This window comes from Bombina bombina, chromosome 6, assembly GCF_027579735.1.
Source record: "Bombina bombina isolate aBomBom1 chromosome 6, aBomBom1.pri, whole genome shotgun sequence".
Taxonomy (NCBI): domain Eukaryota; kingdom Metazoa; phylum Chordata; class Amphibia; order Anura; family Bombinatoridae; genus Bombina; species Bombina bombina.
Window position 1 is genome coordinate 529671899 of NC_069504.1, and position 20119 is coordinate 529692017.

The window sequence follows — 20119 nt, forward strand, 5'->3', positions numbered from 1 at the left end:
AGTCACCACGGCACCCTATAGTTTCTCCTTTTTTTCTCCTATCCGTCGGTCGAATGACTGGGGGGGGGCGGAGCCTGGGAGGGACTATATGGACAGCTTTTGCTGTGCTCTTTGCCATTTCCTGTTGGGGAAGAGAATATTTCCACAAGTTATGGATGATGCCGTGGACCGGACACACCGTTGGAGAAAGTAATTTATCAGGTAAGCATAAATTCTGTTTTTTTTTAATGTCATGTGACAGTTTACCAAGCACAATACAGACTAATTATTTAAGATTCCTTCTTTATAATTATAAAGGGCTGTAATTCAAAAGACATTATGAAATAATAAAAGTTTTATTTGTCACAAAGTTCAGTGAACATGTTTATAAATAAAAAATATTACAATAAAATATTACATTTAAAGGGGTGATGCAATTGGGTTGTAGGGCTGTTACATAACATCAATCTGACATTTGTATGGAGGTTCGACTCTAAGTTGAACAGTCTTTCACTTTCCACACTACTGCATGGTGCAGAAAGATATTTTTGGGCCATTTTAGCCAGAGCTGGAAATCTGTTTATTAACTGACCAGTACTTCAGGGGTTTGTCTGAACAAGGTACAGTGATCTCTTCTACAATAATACAAATAACAGCAATTTGTATTGGCAGAACAGTAATAAACAATTTTTAGTTTATTCTCCACTCCAGTTTAAAATGAAATGAGAACATGCAGTTTGAAAAAACACCACAAGATAGCATATGGGTAGGAAGTGGAGGTATCGGTTTAAGTATCGGTGCATTTGCATGAGTACAAGTACTCATTCAAATACTTGGTATCGATACCGATACCGATACTAGTATCGGTATCGGTGCAACCCTAATACGTACCCATATTATTTTTTATAAATATATATATATATATATATATATGCTCCATAAATGATCAGGCACTCTCTGGATTTAAAGTATTTATTTAATAAGTGACATGTCTTTTTGAGTCTGGGGAAGGGGGACCACCCGAAACGTCACTTATTAAATAAACACTTTAAATCCAAAGAGTGCCTGATAGTTTATGAAGCTTGGAGATTTGTTTCAAGAGCACCCTGGTCGTTGCAGCTTATTAAAGCTTGGGAGTGCTGGATCCTGATTGGATTTATATATATATACACACACACACATACACACACATTATAGCATTTTCCAGTCAAAAGCATTGCCTAATACCATGTCCCTTTTAACCCTTATAAAACTTTTTTTTTCATAAAGTGTATATATGAGGGCAGTAGTTTATTTTAATGTATTTATGTTGTGTTTAATGCAGCCGTTGACTTTTAGCTTGTAACATGACGCTAGTTAGCACGGTTGTGACATTGCTTATCGCATCCCACTCTAACAATAGCAAACCACTTGTAATCTAGCCCTATGTTATCATCTAGCTCCCATTGCTGCTACTTCAACAAAGCATAACAAAATAATTAAGCAAATGTAATTATAGAAGTAATAAAAAAAGTTGTTTAAAATTGTATGCTCTACCTGAATCATGAAAGAAAACGTTTATGGTTCATGTCCATTTAAAGGGACATGCCACCCACATTTTTTCTTTTATGATTTAGAAAGAGAATGCAATTTTAAACTTCTTTCTAATTTACTTATATTATCTAATTAGTTTTATTCTCTTGATATTCTTTGATGAAAATCATATCTAGATATGCTCACTAGCTTCTGATTGGTTGCTACACATAGAAGCCTCGTGTGATTGTCTCACCATGTGCATTGCTTTTTCTTCAACTAAGGATATTTAAAAAATGAAGCAAAATAAATAATGGAAATAAATTGTAATGTTGTTTAAATTTATATTCTCTATCTGAATCATGAAAGAAATATTTTGGGTTTAGTGGCCCTTTAAGGATGGCGAAATAACCTGATACTATAAGATGTTTCTCAGTGATTGTGTAGAATCATAGCACCAGCTTATTTATATGTGAGCCTATTTGGCCTCAGCAAATTATAACAGAAAAATTCATTTCACCAGGCTTTTTAGAGAATATATATAACCTGCTCTTGATTTGTAGAACCTTGTAACTTGTGCTAACAAAATTACAATGTTACATTATTTTAAAACATTTCTTATGTGTACAGATCATTTGAAAATCAGAATTAACCACTGATATATTCTTTGTATGCACAAAAATATTTAACGTTAACCTCCCTTAAAGCTAAGCCCTGGGTACGTAGTTATATTAGTTTAAGAAAGTTATACTGCTATTGCAAGATTCTAAAATTGTAATGACAGTACAAAGTTTTAGGGAGATTTATACTTTTGGATGGAAAAAAAGTGTAGAGGGGAGATGGTCCCTTTATCTAGCAAGATTCCGCCACTGCTTCACAGGCCTCGTCTGCTGGCCAGTGGTTAAGATTATTCAAGTTCAAGTAAACATTGGTTAAACGGACAGTAAACACCTTGAGGTTTTAAAATAAAATATTTAGTTATGTGCACTTAACTTTACAAAATGATTTTATTATTTACCCTCTTTTCCTGTAATTTTGTATATATTCTTATTCTTAGAACTTGAAATGCATAGTGCAGCTTTATCAAGGCTAACCCTGCTACAAATATTTTCCTAATATGCTTCAGCATATAATATCTGAAAAACAATGCAATTTATTCTAACATAATGGTTTGAGAACCTGTCCGCATGTCTTTGAATCAAACGGGCAGCGAACCCTGTACATCCTCTTCCTGAATTTAGTGTGTAATGCTGCCCTTTTCTCTTGTGTGACCAATTGTGCCAGAGGAGGGCCTGTCAATAACCCTAAACGAGCAAGCTCTGGGTTATTTCAATACACCACCTCCAAAGTGGCAAAGAGTGTAAGAACCATTGGTCTGGTGAAAGCTGCTTCTTAGATTGCGGGAAGCAGACTCACATCTGCGAGCCTGCCCTGCAAGGGCTCAGAAGCAGCGTATGCTTCTTAGTGTACTGTACATTGAACCCAATGACTTGTGTTCTCCAGAAGCCATCCCACATTGTTTCTTCCCAATAAGGAGAGGGGTCTGTGTAGTTTGCAGCAAACAAGATTAAAAAATGTTTTACGAGGTGTTTAGTGTCCGTAAACAAAGTTATTGATTATTTCACTGGCTGGGTACGCCTAAATATTGATCTCTAGGATTTGTGAACCACATTTTCATAGAAAAGATGCTCAAGTTATTTAAAGTCACATTAAAGACTAAGGGGCAGATTACAAATGGATGGCTAATTAACGATCCCGCTCGAGTGTTAACTATGCTAGAAGTTCGTCTTTATGTGCTCGTCGGGTTGCGCTCATATTATGAGTTGAAAGTATACTGTTTTCGCTTGTGTGCTAACCTGACAAGTGCAAAAAGCCAAATGTAGAATATCACGTGTCCATTCACATATTCCCCCACAAGAAGTCTATGTAGCAAAAAAACACCCTACTCGGGCACAAACAGGATCACATATTCTCATGTGCTCTAACCAGCCATGAAAATATGAATATTTCACATTCCAATGTTCTTCACATACAAGAATATGCTCTATTTATTCACATATATATATATATATATATATATATATGATTTTTTTGGCAAAATATATATATATATATATGATTATATATACATATAGATATATATAGGAATATCTATTTAGAAATACAAAGAGCATACACGGGCCAAAATGTTTAAGGAACTGCAGCGTTCCCGCCCCCCTCCAGCGATGGGCCGCCCCACCCGCCTCCCTCCTAACCCTCCCACGCCACCAACGATCGGCACCACCAATGCAGAGAGGGACACAGAGTGGGGCATACAGAAATAGCGCGAGAACGCAGCAGAGAGAGCACGACGCTGGTCCGTAATGGTTTAACGACCAGCGCCGTCCACGGGCAGTCTCTACTGCACATCAGTGCTAGCCATTAAGGGGTTAAGGTCAGGTATGTTTTTCTCGCACAGTCTCTACTGCGCACGACTGCATTGGACAAACATACCTGGCCTTTTATTATAATAGGATGAATATTGCATAAATATGCTTTTCCATGTTTTCATCTACTTGCCTGCAAAGGGCTCCAATGCACTTAAATATATGTTTATATATGTATACATATATATTTGTGTTTATATGTGTATACATGTCTGTAAATACATACATACACATATAAATACATATGTATGTATACATCTCTAAAGATGTGTATATATATATATATATATATATATATATATATATATATATATATATATATATATATATATATATATATATATATATATATATATACAAGAATATGCACTGCAAAAGGACAAGACCTACACCAGGTCTTGTCCCTTTGCAGTGTATATTCTTGTATATGTCTATTGGCCGTGCACTGAGTGGGTACAACGTTGGTGAGTGCTGATCTTTTTCTATATTACTATATATATATATGTCTACCTTTTTTTTTTTCTAACACCTGAGATCTCATTTCTTTGAGCCTTTATAACTTTTGTGTGCAATATTTTATTTTAATAATAATTATTAGATTGTATAATTATGAGTGTTCCTGTACTTATTGTATTTTTGAAGTGTTTTGTGACACTTTTTCATTTCACGAAACAGGTAACCAGAGCTCTGAGGAGGCGGTAATCATTCTAGCGTAATTGTGATTGCGCTCAAGCAATTAAGTTTACTTTCAACTCGTAATACCAGCGGTAAACCTGATGAGCGCAAACACCCTCGATAAACCGCTTATCACTCACGCACAAAGTTTGCTTTCCACTCGTAATCTGGCCCTAAATAGGGACAGTTATAAATAAGTTTCTAGTGTATGCAGCCAATAGCTGTGTGTAATATAGCAATGTTCTACACTTTCATTTCTAACAGGAACTGAAAAGCTCACAATTTCAGAATGGAATTACAGGAAAGGGGGACAAAATAAATAATGAAAGTATAAAGTATATTGCAGAGTTTTTATATATATATATGATTTATCATTTTATATTACCATCTCAAAGTGTTTAATGTCCCTTTAATAGTTTTAATGTGCACAGAAACTTATTTTCTTGCTGAAACCTATTTGTTTTATTTTGTTTTCATCTGCACAGGCCCTGATACTAAGTTAATGCAGAACAGCGGTAAAACAAAGTTCAAAAGAACCAGCATTGACCGGTTAATGAATACTCTAGTGTTATGGGTAAGCTGACACATAAATAAGGAGAAAACAAAAATGTAATATGCATTCAACCTTATATACATTTCTAAGTGTATATAGTGAGGTTGAAGGCATACTACTATATACCCTTAGAAAATAATTATTTGTTGCAAAATGTAATAAATGCTGAAGTAATTATGATATATTGAAGGGACATGAAACACAACATTTTACTTTTTTCCCATTCTTTATTTTCAAATTTGGGGTACATTCAAAAAACTAAAAAAGAAAGAAATAAGTGATTTATTTATACATTTGTGTAGGATGATTATCAGATTCATAAAAAAATAATGGAAGAGAAAAAAAAAGTGATTTATTCAATCGTGTAAGACAGTCAAAAGACTAAAAAAACAACAACAAAACATCATTCATGTTTCCTCTCCTCTCCTCAGCCTTCATTTCATTTATTCATGGATGCCACCTAAAAAAAGAAAGGAAAATACATACTTTTATAACACCATTACCCATTCTCCTGTGCTTCTAAGTTCAACAATATAACTACAATTCCATAAAGGTGTAATAGTCTGTTTCTGAAAACCTTAAAGGGACATGCCACCCACATTTTTTCTTTTATGATTTAGAAAGAGAATGCAATTTTAAACATCTTTCTAATTTACTTATATTATCTAATTTGTTTTATTCTCTTGATATTCTTTGATGAAAAGCATATCTAGATATGCTCAGTAGCTGCTGATTGGTTGCTGCACATAGAAGCCTCATGTGATTGGCTCACCATGTGCATTGCTTTTTCTTCAACTAAGGATATTTAAAAAATGAAGCAAAATAAATAATGGAAGTAAATTGTAATGTTGTTTAAATTTCTATTCTCTATCTGAATCATGAAAGAAAGATTTTGGGTTTAGTGGCCCTTTAAATATGCTTTTCCGCGCCGACTTAAGAGAAAATACTATTAAGACCATCTATAGGTGGTATCTAACCCCAACTAGAACACATCATATGACTATCACAAATAATAGATTCTGTTATAGAGGCTGTGGAGAAGTGGGTTCATATCTCCACATGTGGTGGGACTGCCCCTTAATACAGCCTATTTGGGCTCGGTTGTCCTCCCTCCTAGGGGTGGTCTTAGAAGATCAAATTGTGCTAAAACCAATACAGGCCCTACTACATGATCCGTTCCCACATTACAACAAACAGATAAACACATTTATTAAGATAGCGTGCACGGTCACCAGAACGTGTATCGCAAGATACTGGAAGGTGAGGGCCCCGGCGTGGGAAGAGGTGAGGAATAAATTAAACTTGACGTACCGTATGTATGAAGCAGCTTCTAAAATTCTAGACACTCAATCCCAATTTGAAAGAGTCTGGTTTTATTGGACACTTAATAAGGACTTAGCCACTTAACCCCCGATAAGATTCATTAGAGGGGCAGGATTCATGGTTTGCAATGATCGGGGGGGGGGGGGGGGGGGAGCCTAGGAGCCTAGGAGCCCTGTTCTACTCTAACTCACCCCTTTTCTTTCTCTTACCTATGCACTCCTTCTCTCCTTTCCCCACTCTACTTCTACTCATGCTCTCTGGGAGACCCCATACTAGGGGGATAAATGATAATATATCTACAAGCTGGATATTGACAGATGAGGTAGCACTGAATCCTCTGGGTTTCTTTTTCTTTCTTCTTCTTCCCTCCTCTTTTCCTTTTCCTTATCTTCTGATTCTTTTTCTGCTGTATTCTTTACAAGTTTGTATGTCTATGCATATCATTATTGAGATAACAGGTCCGGATTGAATGTCTTCATTAAAAGTTGGATACATGTGGAGATATCAGGACCTTTGATTATGCTTATGTTTAAATAGATATGCCTTATTGATGTATTATTCTGTTTAATTTTTCTGTAAAAATAATAAACCTAATAAAAGATTTAAACATAAATATGCTTTTCCAAAACTTTACATTCTCACATTTTTCTATATATAACTTAGTTCTCTTTTCAATATCTCCCATATCATATTGTTCAATTATCATTTGGACACATAGCTCCATCAAGATTTGTTTAAATGATGGCACAATTTATCTATCCCCCCTGTGCAAAATTGAGATATCTAAAAATAATATATGTAATTTCTGTATAGATGTTGTATTCTTAAACCATTATCTTATTCAACCTTTAAAAATCCTTAAAGGTACAGTCTACTCCAGAATTGTTATTGTTTAAAAAGATAGATAATCTCTTTATTACCCATTCCCAAGTTTTGCATATCCAACATGTTTATATTAATATACTTTTTACCTCTGTGATGACCTTGTATCTAAGCCTCAGCAGACTACCCCCTTATTTCAGTTCTTTTGACAGACTTGCATTTTAGCCAATCAGTGTCCTCTCATAAGTATCTTCACGGGCGTAAGCACAATGTTATCTACATGACACACATGAACCAACGCCCTCTAGCTGTGAAAAACTGAGGTAAGAGGCAGCCATCAAGTGATTATAAATTAGCATATCAGCCTACCTTGGTTTTGCTTTCAACTAGGAATACCAAGAGAAGAAAACAAATTTGATGATAAATTGAATTGGATGCCTTATCTGAATCATGAAAGTTTAATTGTGACTAGACTGTCCCTTTAATCTTAGGGCAACTCTAAAAATAGTGTAACATATCAGGGTTTTGAATTTCACATTTGCTGTATTTATTAGACAATTTGGTAACTATTCTTGGTGTTAAATATGCATTGTGGATGATTTTAACTTGCTCTTCTAAGAATTCTGCAGCAATTGTTATTTTTGCACCCTTCTTACAAATTAAATATATACTTAGTAAAATCGGTTCTGAACTCCGTATTGTCCACCTATTCACTACTTTCTTAGATGGCTTCCCAACCATTTTCCATTAACATTATATATGTACTAGAGATCTTGAAGTAACCTTGTTTTAAAAGTTGAACTCATTTTAATAACAGGGTTACCTTCCAGCTACTATCCTGTTTCCTTATAATATTCTGTATATAGTCCCTTGTTTGTAAATAGGCAAGGAAATGTTTAGTTGGGAGTTTTCTTGCAATTCTGAAAACTATTAACACATTTATTTGATCCATCTATTAGTTGACCAATAAACCAAAGACCTATTTCTTCCCAATCTCTTAGCACCCAAATTTCTAATCTTGGTATAGAATGATGATTCCCTACTATTGGTTAAAAACAAGCTATATTGTAATTGCATCCCAATAATTTTGCACATCTCTTCCAAGCAATCAGTATATCTCTAAACAGGATATTATCAGTAATATTCATTTTTAATTCATTAGCTGCTGCATGTGGTAAACATGTGACATTCAAAGGGGCGATGATAACTGTCTCATATTAAGATATTGTAAAGTAGTTAGTGTAAAACATAAAATATATTTATAAAATATAAAAGTTTAGGGAAAAGTACTGTTTCCTTCTTAATATAGGGAGAGTCCACTGCATCATTCCTTACTGTTATAAATACTGAACCTGGCCATCAGGAGTAGGCAAAGACACCCCAGTCAAAGGCTTAAATACTCCCCCTACTTCCCTCATATCCCAGTCATTCTTTGCCTTTCATCACAGGAGGTTGGCAGACAAGTGTAAGAAGATATAGGGTAGTTCCTTATTGAGGGTATCTACCCTTCGAAATGGGACTGGAGTTTTAAGTAGTCTTCTCAGCCTCTCAGTGAGAACATTGACAAATGTTAGAGTCTGGAGATGCAGGGAGAGTCTTTCTGCGAATCCATCCAGACTCGTATTAACAGCTCCTAAGCAATCACTGTTGACGAGTTTCACTGCCTGCTTCCATCACTCAAGTCCATGTCAGGAGCGATGCTACAGGACTGTCAAACTTGAGAGGCTGTGTTTCTGTTCCACGGCATAGATTCCGGTAAGATCGTTTTATTTTTTATACACATATGATAACGCAAGAAGATAGGTTCACAGTGTGGCTCCTTTTATCTGTATGGAATCAAGGGTTAATATCTCCGGAGGGGGATTATTGAACAGGGGGAATTTATGACATAATTTATTTTATTATGATTATGCTGCGACATGTGTGAGATGAGGCTCAGGCAGATGTTGGAACGTACAGGTTTTACTTAAGTTTTTAGTAAGCTGGGCAGCCTGAAAGGCTTGGCACGCTTTTTCTTATAGCAGGGGCGGTCCTGCATTGCACACCACGTGACCGTGTGTGGTCACACTGATTTCCTCTTTGCTGACCGTGTTTTTTACCGGAGACAAAGCGGTTTCTCTGTTTGGCTTGTGTCATAGGAGGTGGTAAGTGCCCCAGCCATTGGTGTTATAAAGGTGCCATTTTATCTTATTATTTAATAGTCTGCCTTATAAGCGCAAGCTATGAAGAATCCTGATGCGTTAAGAGGGTACTCCCTCTTTACCCAAGTCTAATACCTGTCTATATTGTGAGGAGGCATACCCACCTGCTCAATTATGTTCCACATGCCTTGATAATGTAATCATGTCAAAGAAAGTTAATATGTTTAGTACCACTGAGCCATCCACCTCTAAGGAGTCTCCGTCCCGTGAGGTGCGCACCCTACAGTCATCTCCCAATACACATGCAGCTTCCCGTAGCACTCCTAATCCTCCATCTGGAAGGGCTCTTTCTCCAACATAGGTGTGTCCGGTCCACGGCGTCATCCTTACTTGTGGGATATTCTCTTCCCCAACAGGAAATGGCAAAGAGCCCAGCAAAGCTGGTCACATGATCCCTCCTAGGCTCCGCCTTCCCCAGTCATTCTCTTTGCCGTTGTACAGGCAACATCTCCACGGAGATGGCTTAGAGTTTTTTGGTGTTTTACTGTAGTTTTTATTATTCAATCAAGAGTTTGTTATTTTAAAATAGTGCTGGTATGTACTATTTACTCTGAAACAGAAAAGAGATGAAGATTTCTGTTTGTAAGAGGAAAATGATTTTAGCAACCGTTACTAAAATCGATGGCTGTTTCCACACAGGACTGTTGAGAGGAATTAACTTCAGTTGGGGGAAACAGTGAGCAGACTTTTGCTGCTTGAGGTATGACACATTTCTAACAAGACGATGTAATGCTGGAAGCTGTCATTTTCCCTATGGGATCCGGTAAGCCATTTTTATTACATAAAGAAAAAAAGGGCTTCACAAGGGCTTTTAAGACTGTAGACATTTTCTGGGCTAAAACGATTGATATATAAGCATATTTTATACTTCATAGCTTTGAGGAATTATTTTATTCTTGGGAATTATGTAAAATAACCGGCAGGCACTGTATTGGACACCTTATTCTCTAGGGGCTTTCCCTAATCATAGGCAGAGCCTCATTTTCGCGCCTCTATTGCGCACTTGTTTCTTCTGTTAAGTGTGATCAGTCCACGGGTCATCATTACTTCTGGGATATTACTCCTCCCCAACAGGAAGTGCAAGAGGATTCACCCAGCAGAGCTGCATATAGCTCCTCCCCTCTACGTCACTCCCAGTCATTCTCTTGCACCCAACGACTAGATAGGATGTGTGAGAGGACTATGGTGATTATACTTAGTTTTATACCTTCAATCAAAAGTTTGTTATTTTAAAATAGCACCGGAGTGTGTTATTACCTCTCTGGCAGAGTTTGAAGAAGAATCTACCAGAGTTTTGCTATGATTTTAGCCGGAGTAGTTAAGATCATATTGCTGTTCTCGGCCATCTGAGGAGTGAGGTAAACTTCAGATCAGGGGACAGCGGGCAGATGAATCTGCATAGAGGTATGTAGCAGTTTTTATTTTCTGACAATGGAATTGATGAGAAAATCCTGCCATACCGATATAATGTCATGTATGTATACTTTACACTTCAGTATTCTGGGGAATGGTACTTCACTAGAATTACACTGTAAGAAATACATAAAGCTGTTTAATAACTAGAGATTATGTTTAACGTTTTTGCTGGAATGTAAAATCGTTTTCATTTGCTGAGGTACTGTGTGAATAAATGTTTGGGCACTATTTTTCCACTTGGCAGTTGCTTAATCTGTTTTTCTGACAGTTTCTGTTCTCCCTCACTGCTGTGTGTGAGGGGGAGGGGCCGTTTTTTGGCGCTTTTTCTATGCATCAAATATTTCAGTCAGCAACTCATTGTATTCCCTGCATGATCCGGTTCATCTCTACAGAGCTCAGGGGTCTTCAAAACTTATTTTGAGGGAGGTAATTTCTCTCAGCAGAGCTGTGAGAATTATAGTTTGACTGAGATAAAAAACGTTTATTCTGTAATTTGTTTCCTGCTTTCAGAATTTGTTATCTTTGCTAATGGGATTAAACCTTTGCTAAAGTTGTGTTGTTTACAAGGATTGAGGCTATAACTGTTTCAATTTATTAATTTTCAACTGTCATAGATCTTCTGTGCTTCTTAAAGGCACAGTACGTTTTAATATTATTCTAATTGAATTGTATTTCCTAGTTGCAAGTTTATTTGCTAGTGTGTTAAACATGTCTGATTCAGAGGATGATACCTGTGTCATTTGTTGCAATGCCAAAGTGGAGCCCAATAAAAATTTATGTACTAACTGTATTGATGCTACTTTAAATAAAAGTCAATCTGTACAAATTGAACAAATTTCACCAAACAACGAGGGGAGAGTTATGCCGACTAACTCGCCTCACGTGTCAGTACCTACATCTCCCGCTCAGAGGGAGGTGCGTGATATTGTAGCGCCGAGTACATCTGGGCGGCCATTACAAATCACATTACAGGATATGGCTACTGTTATGACTGAGGTTTTGGCTAAATTACCAGAACTAAGAGGTAAGCGTGATCACTCTGGGGTGAGAACAGAGTGCGCTGATAATATTAGGGCCATGTCAGACACTGCGTCACAGGTGGCAGAACATGAGGACGGAGAACTTCATTCTGTGGGTGACGGTTCTGATCCAAACAGACTGGATTCAGATATTTCAAATTTTAAATTTAAACTGGAAAACCTCCGTGTATTACTAGGGGAGGTGTTAGCGGCTCTGAATGATTGTAACACAGTTGCAATACCAGAGAAAATGTGTAGGTTGGATAAATATTTTGCGGTACCGACGAGTACTGAGGTTTTTCCTATACCTAAGAGACTTACTGAAATTGTTACTAAGGAGTGGGATAGACCCGGTGTGCCGTTCTCACCCCCTCCGATATTTAGAAAAATGTTTCCAATAGACGCCACCACAAGGGACTTATGGCAAACGGTCCCTAAGGTGGAGGGAGCAGTTTCTACCTTAGCTAAGCGTACCACTATCCCGGTGGAGGATAGCTGTGCTTTTTCAGATCCAATGGATAAAAAGTTAGAGGGTTACCTTAAGAAAATGTTTGTTCAACAAGGTTTTATATTGCAACCCCTTGCATGCATTGCGCCGATCACGGCTGCAGCGGCATTCTGGATTGAGTCTCTGGAAGAGAACATTGGTTCAGCTACTCTGGACGACATTACGGACAGGCTTAGAGTCCTTAAACTAGCTAATTCATTCATTTCGGAGGCCGTAGTACATCTTACTAAACTTACGGCGAAGAATTCAGGATTCGCCATTCAGGCACGCAGGGCGCTGTGGCTAAAATCCTGGTCAGCTGATGTTACTTCTAAGTCTAAATTGCTTAATATACCTTTCAAAGGGCAGACCTTATTCAGGCCCGGGTTGAAAGAGATTATCGCTGACATTACTGGAGGTAAAGGCCATGCCCTGCCTCAGGACAAAGCCAAAGCCAAGACTAGACAGTCTAATTTTCGTTCCTTTCGTAATTTCAAAGCAGGAGCAGCATCAACTTCCTCTGCACCAAAACAGGAAGGAGCTGTTGCTCGCTACAGACAAGGCTGGAAACCTAACCAGTCCTGGAACAAGGGCAAGCAGACTAGGAAACCTGCTGCTGCCCCTAAAACAGCATGAATTGAGGGCCCCCGATCCGGGATCGGATCTAGTGGGGGGCAGACTTTCTCTCTTCGCCCAGGCTTGGGCAAGAGATGTTCAGGATCCCTGGGCGCTAGAGATAATATCTCAGGGATACCTTCTGGACTTCAAATACTCTCCTCCAAGAGAGAGATTTCATCTGTCAAGATTGTCAACAATCCAGACAAAGAAAGAGGCGTTTCTACGCTGCGTACAAGAGCTCTTGTTAATGGGAGTAATCCATCCAGGTCCACGATCGGAACAGGGACAGGGGTTTTACTCAAATCTGTTTGTGGTTCCCAAAAAAGAGGGAACTTTCAGACCAATCCTGGACTTAAAGATCCTAAACAAATTCCTAAGAGTTCCATCGTTCAAGATGGAGACTATTCGGACAATTTTACCTATGATCCAAGAGGGTCAATACATGACCACTGTAGATTTAAAAGATGCTTACCTTCACATACCGATTCACAAAGATCATTATCGGTACCTAAGGTTTGCCTTCCTAGACAGGCATTACCAGTTTGTGGCTCTTCCATTCGGATTGGCTACAGCTCCAAGAATCTTCACAAAGGTTCTGGGTGCTCTTCTGGCGGTACTAAGACCGCGGGGAATCTCGGTAGCTCCATACCTAGACGACATTCTGATACAAGCTTCAAGCTTTCAAACTGCCAAGTCTCATACAGAGTTAGTGCTGGCATTTCTAAGGTCACATGGATGGAAGGTGAACGAAAAGAAAAGTTCACTCGTTCCACTCACAAGAGTTCCCTTCCTGGGGACTCTTATAGATTCTGTAGAAATGAAGATTTACCTGACAGAGGACAGGCTAACAAGACTTCAAAGTGCTTGCCGCACCCTTCATTCCATTCAACACAGACCACTGCAACTGTGCATGCTAAGTCAGTGGAATGGGGATTACTCAGACTTATCCCCTTCTCTGAATCTGGATCAAGAGACCAGAAATTCTCTTCTATGGTGGCTTTCTCGGCCACATCTGTCCAGGGGGATGCCATTCAGCAGACCAGACTGGACAATTGTAACAACAGACGCCAGCCTTCTAGGTTGGGGTGCCGTCTGGAATTCTCTGAAGGCTCAGGGACAATGGAGTCAGGAGGAGAGTCTCCTGCCAATAAACATTCTGGAATTGAGAGCAGTTCTCAATGCCCTCCTGGCTTGGCCCCAGTTGACAACTCGGGGGTTCATCAGGTTTCAGTCGGACATCATCACGACTGTAGCTTACATCAACCATCAGGGAGGGACAAGAAGCTACCTAGCTATGATGGAAGTATCAAAGATAATTTGCTGGGCAGAGTCTCACTCTTGCCACCTGTCAGCAATCCACATCCCGGGAGTGGAGAACTGGGAGGCGGATTTCTTAAGTCGTCAGACTTTTCATCCGGGGGAGTGGGAACTTCATCCGGAGGTCTTTGCCCAAATACTTCAACGTTGGGGCAAACCAGAGATAGATCTCATGGCGTCTCGACAGAACGCCAAGCTTCCTCGTTACGGGTCCAGATCCAGGGATCCAGGAGCAGTCCTGATAGATGCTCTGACAGCACCTTGGGACTTCAGGATGGCTTACGTGTTTCCACCCTTCCCGTTGCTTCCTCGATTGATTGCCAGAATCAAACAAGAGAGAGCATCAGTGATTCTAATAGCACCTGCGTGGCCACGCAGGACTTGGTATGCAGACCTGGTGGACATGTCATCCTGTCCACCTTGGTCTCTACCTCTGAAACAGGACCTTCTGATACAGGGTCCCTTCAAACATCAAAATCTAACTTCTCTGAAGCTGACTGCTTGGAAATTGAACGCTTGATTTTATCAAGACGTGGATTTTCTGAGTCAGTTATTGATACCTTAATACAGGCTAGGAAACCTGTTACCAGAAAGATTTACCATAAGATATGGCGTAAATACCTATATTGGTGTGAATCCAAAGGTTACTCTTGGAGTAAGGTTAGGATTCCTAGGATATTGTCTTTTCTACAAGAAGGTTTAGAAAAGGGTTTATCTGCTAGTTCATTAAAGGGACAGATCTCAGCTCTGTCCATTCTGTTACACAAACGTCTGTCAGAAGTTCCTGACGTCCAGGCTTTTTGTCAGGCTTTGGCCAGAATTAAGCCTGTGTTTAAAACTGTTGCTCCACCATGGAGTTTAAACCTTGTTCTTAATGTTTTACAGGGCGTTCCGTTTGAACCCCTTCATTCCATTGATATAAAGTTGTTATCTTGGAAAGTTCTATTTTTAATGGCTATTTCCTCGGCTCGAAGAGTCTCTGAATTATCAGCCTTACATTGTGATTCTCCTTATTTGATTTTTCATTCGGATAAGGTAGTCCTGCGTACTAAACCTGGGTTCTTACCTAAGGTAGTTACTAACAGGAATATCAATCAAGAGATTGTTGTTCCTTCTTTATGCCCAAATCCTTCTTCAAAGAAGGAACGTCTACTGCACAACCTGGATGTAGTCCGTGCTCTAAAATTTTACTTACAGGCAACTAAGGAATTTCGACAAACGTCTTCTCTGTTTGTCATTTACTCTGGGCAGAGGAGAGGTCAAAAAGCTTCCGCTACCTCTCTTTCTTTTTGGCTTCGTAGCATAATTCGTTTAGCTTATGAGACTGCTGGACAGCAGCCTCCTGAAAGAATTACAGCTCATTCTACTAGAGCTGTGGCTTCCACTTGGGCCTTCAAGAATGAGGCCTCTGTTGAACAGATTTGCAAGGCTGCAACTTGGTCTTCGCTTCATACTTTTTCCAAATTTTACAAGTTTGACACTTTTGCTTCATCGGAGGCTATTTTTGGGAGAAAGGTTCTCCAGGCAGTGGTTCCTTCTGTATAAAGAGCCTGCCTATCCCTCCCGTCATCCGTGTACTTTTGCTTTGGTATTGGTATCCCAGAAGTAATGATGACCCGTGGACTGATCACACTTAACAGAAGAAAACATAATTTATGCTTACCTGATAAATTCCTTTCTTCTGTAGTGTGATCAGTCCACGGCCCGCCCTGTTTTTAAGGCAGGTAAATATTTTTTAATTTATACTCCAGTCACCACTTCACCCTTGGCTTTTCCTTTCTCGTTGGTCCTTGGTCGAATGACTGGGAGTGACGTAGAGGGGAGGAGCTATATGCAGCTCTGCTGGGTGAATCCTCTTGCACTTCCTGTTGGGGCGGAGTAATATCCCAGAAGTAATGATGACCCGTGGACTGATCACACTACAGAAGAAAGGAATTTATCAGGTAAGCATAAATTATGTTTTTTGGGAAGCATGACATGCAGATGCATGTGTGAGGAGCTCTGATACATAGAAAAAACTTTCTGAAGGCGTCATTTGGTATCGTATTCCCCTTTGGGCTTGGTTGGGTCTCAGCAAAGCAGATACCAGGGACTGTAAAGGGGTTAAATATAAAAACGGCTCCGGTTCCGTTATTTTAAGGGTTAAAGCTTTCAAATTTGGTGTGCAATACTTTTAAGGCTTTAAGACACTGTGGTGAAATTTTGGTGAATTTTGAACAATTCCTTCATACTTTTTCACATTTGCAGTAATAAAGTATGTTCAGTTTAAAATTTAAAGTGACAGTAACGGTTTTATTTTAAAACGTTTTTTGTACTTTGTTATCAAGTTTATGCCTGTTTAACATGTCTGAACTACCAGATAGACTGTGTTCTGTATGTGGGGAAGCCAAGGTTCCTTCTCATTTAAATAGATGTGATTTATGTGACACAAAATTTAGAGAAAATGATGCCCAAGATGATTCCTCAAGTGAGGGGAGTAAGCATGGTACTGCATCATCCCCTCCTTCGTCTACACCAGTCTTGCCCACACAGGAGGCCCCTAGTACATCTAGTGCGCCAATACTCCTTACTATGCAACAATTAACGGCTGTAATGGATAATTCTATCAAAAACATTTTAGCCAAAATGCCCACTTATCAGCGAAAGCGCGACTGCTCTGTTTTAGAAAATACTGAAGAGCATGAGGACGCTGATGATATTGGTTCTGAAGTGCCCCTACACCAGTCTGAGGGGGCCAGGGAGGTTTTGTCTGAGGGAGAAATTTCAGATTCAGGGAAAATTTCTCAACAAGCTGAACCTGATGTGATTACATTTAAATTTAAATTGGAACATCTCCGCGCCCTGCTTAAGGAGGTGTTATCTACTCTGGATGATTGTGAGAATTTGGTGATTCCAGAGAAATTATGTAAAATGGACAAGTTCCTAGAGGTCCCGGGGCCCCCCGAAGCTTTTCCTATACCCAAGCGGGTGGCGGACATTGTAAATAAAGAATGGGAAAGGCCCGGCATACCTTTCGTCCCTCCCCCTATATTTAAGAAATTGTTTCCTATGGTCGACCCCAGAAAGGACTTATGCCAGACAGTCCCCAAGGTCGAGGGGGCGGTTTCTACTCTAAACAAACGCACCACTATACCCATAGAAGATAGTTGTGCTTTCAAAGATCCTATGGATAAAAAATTAGAGGGTTTGCTTAAAAAGATGTTTGTTCAGCAAGGTTACCTTCTACAACCAATTTCATGCATTGTTCCTGTCACTACAGCAGCGTGTTTCTGGTTCGATGAACTAGAAAAGGCGCTCAATAAAGATTCTTCTTATGAGGAGATTTTGGACAGAATTCATGCTCTCAAATTGGCTAACTCTTTCACCCTAGACGCCACTTTGCAATTGGCTAGATTAGCGGCGAAAAATTCTGGGTTTGCTATTGTGGCGCGCAGAGCGCTTTGGCTAAAATCTTGGTCAGCGGATGCGTCTTCCAAGAACAAATTGCTTAACATTCCTTTCAAGGGGAAAACGCTGTTTGGCCCTGACTTGAAAGAGATTATTTCTGATATCACTGGGGGCAAGGGCCACGCCCTTCCTCAGGATAGGTCTTTCAAGGCCAAAAATAAACCTAATTTTCGTCCCTTTCGCAGAAACGGACCAGCCCCAAGTGCTACGTCCTCTAAGCAAGAGGGTAATACTTCTCAAGCCAAGCCAGCCTGGAGGCCAATGCAAGGCTGGAACAAAGGTAAGCAGGCCAAGAAACCTGCCACTGCTACCAAGACAGCATGAGATGTTGGCCCCCGATCCGGGACCGGATCTGGTGGGGGGCAGACTCTCTCTCTTCGCTCAGGCTTGGGCAAGAGATGTTCTGGATCCTTGGGCGCTAGAAATAGTCTCCCAAGGTTATCTTCTGGAATTCAAGGGGCTTCCCCCAAGGGGGAGGTTCCACAGGTCTCAATTGTCTTCAGACCACATAAAAAAACAGGCATTCTTACATTGTGTAGAAGACCTGTTAAAAATGGGAGTGATTCATCCTGTTCCATTAGGAGAACAAGGGATGGGGTTCTACTCCAATCTGTTCGTAGTTCCCAAAAAAGAGGGAACATTCAGACCAATCTTAGATCTCAAGATCCTAAACAAGTTTCTCAAGGTTCCATCGTTCAAAATGGAAACCATTCGAACAATTCTTCCTTCCATCCAGGAAGGTCAATTCATGACCACGGTGGATTTAAAGGATGCGTATCTACATATTCCTATCCACAAGGAACATCATCGGTTCCTAAGGTTCGCATTTCTGGACAAGCATTCCAGTTTGTGGCACTTCCGTTCGGATTAGCCACTGCTCCAAGAATTTTCACAAAGGTACTAGGGTCCCTTCTAGCGGTGCTAAGACCAAGGGGCATTGCAGTAGTACCTTACTTGGACGACATACTGATTCAAGCGTCGTCCCTTCCACAAGCAAAGGCTCACACGGACATTGTCCTGGCCTTTCTCAGATCTCACGGGTGGAAAGTGAACGTAGAAAAAAGTTCTCTATCTCCGTCAACAAGGGTTCCCTTCTTGGGAACAATAATAGACTCCTTAGAAATGAGGATTTTTCTGACAGAGGCCAGAAAATCAAAACTTCTAAACTCTTGTCAAATACTTCATTCTGTTCCTCTTCCTTCCATAGCGCAGTGCATGGAAGTAATAGGTTTGATGGTAGCGGCAATGGACATAGTTCCTTTTGCGCAAATTCATCTAAGACCATTACAACTGTGCATGCTCAGTCAGTGGAATGGGGACTATACAGACTTGTCTCCGACGATACAAGTAGATCAGAGGACCAGAGATTCACTCCGTTGGTGGCTGTCCCTGGACAACCTGTCACAGGGGATGAGCTTCCGCAGACCAGAGTGGGTCATTGTCACGACCGACGCCAGTCTGGTGGGCTGGGGCGCGGTCTGGGGACCCCTGAAAGTTCAGGGTCTTTGGTCTCGGGAAGAATCTCTTCTCCCGATAAATATTCTGGAACTGAGAGCGATATTCAATGCTCTCAAGGCTTGGCCTCAGCTAGCAAAGGCCAAGTTCATACGGTTTCAATCAGACAACATGACGACTGTTGCGTACATCAACCATCAGGGGGGAACAAGGAGTTCACTGGCGATGGAAGAAGTGACCAAAATCATTCAATGGGCGGAGACTCACTCCTGCCACTTGTCTGCAATCCACATCCCAGGAGTGGAAAATTGGGAAGCGGATTTTCTGAGTCGTCAGACATTTCATCCGGGGGAGTGGGAACTCCATCCGGAAATCTTTGCCCAAATTACTCAATTGTGGGGCATTCCAGACATGGATCTGATGGCCTCTCGTCAGAACTTCAAGGTTCCTTGCTACGGGTCCAGATCCAGGGATCCCAAGGCGACTCTAGTAGATGCACTAGTAGCACCTTGGACCTTCAAACTAGCTTATGTATTCCCGCCGTTTCCTCTCATCCCCAGGCTGGTAGCCAGGATCAATCAGGAGAGGGCATCGGTGATCTTGATAGCTCCTGCGTGGCCACGCAGGACTTGGTATGCAGACCTGGTGAATATGTCATCGGCTCCACCATGGAAGCTACCTTTGAGACGAGACCTTCTTGTTCAAGGTCCGTTCGAACATCCGAATCTGGTCTCACTCCAACTGACTGCTTGGAGATTGAACGCTTGTTCTTATCAAAGCGAGGGTTCTCAGATTCTCTCATTGATACTCTTGTTCAGGCCAGAAAGCCTGTAACTAGAAAAATCTACCACAAAATATGGAAAAAATAT

General features: G+C 40.1%; 1 protein-coding gene across 1 annotated transcript in view; it reads left to right on the forward strand.

Annotated features, from left to right (window-relative positions):
* The window catches only part of ATP8B4 (ATPase phospholipid transporting 8B4 (putative)), a 932005-nt gene that overhangs the window by 567899 nt on the left and 343987 nt on the right, over positions 1-20119 (forward strand). Inside the window, 1 exon segment of the mRNA XM_053717452.1 lies at positions 5078-5166. Within this exon segment, the coding sequence (XP_053573427.1) occupies positions 5078-5166 (89 nt within the window).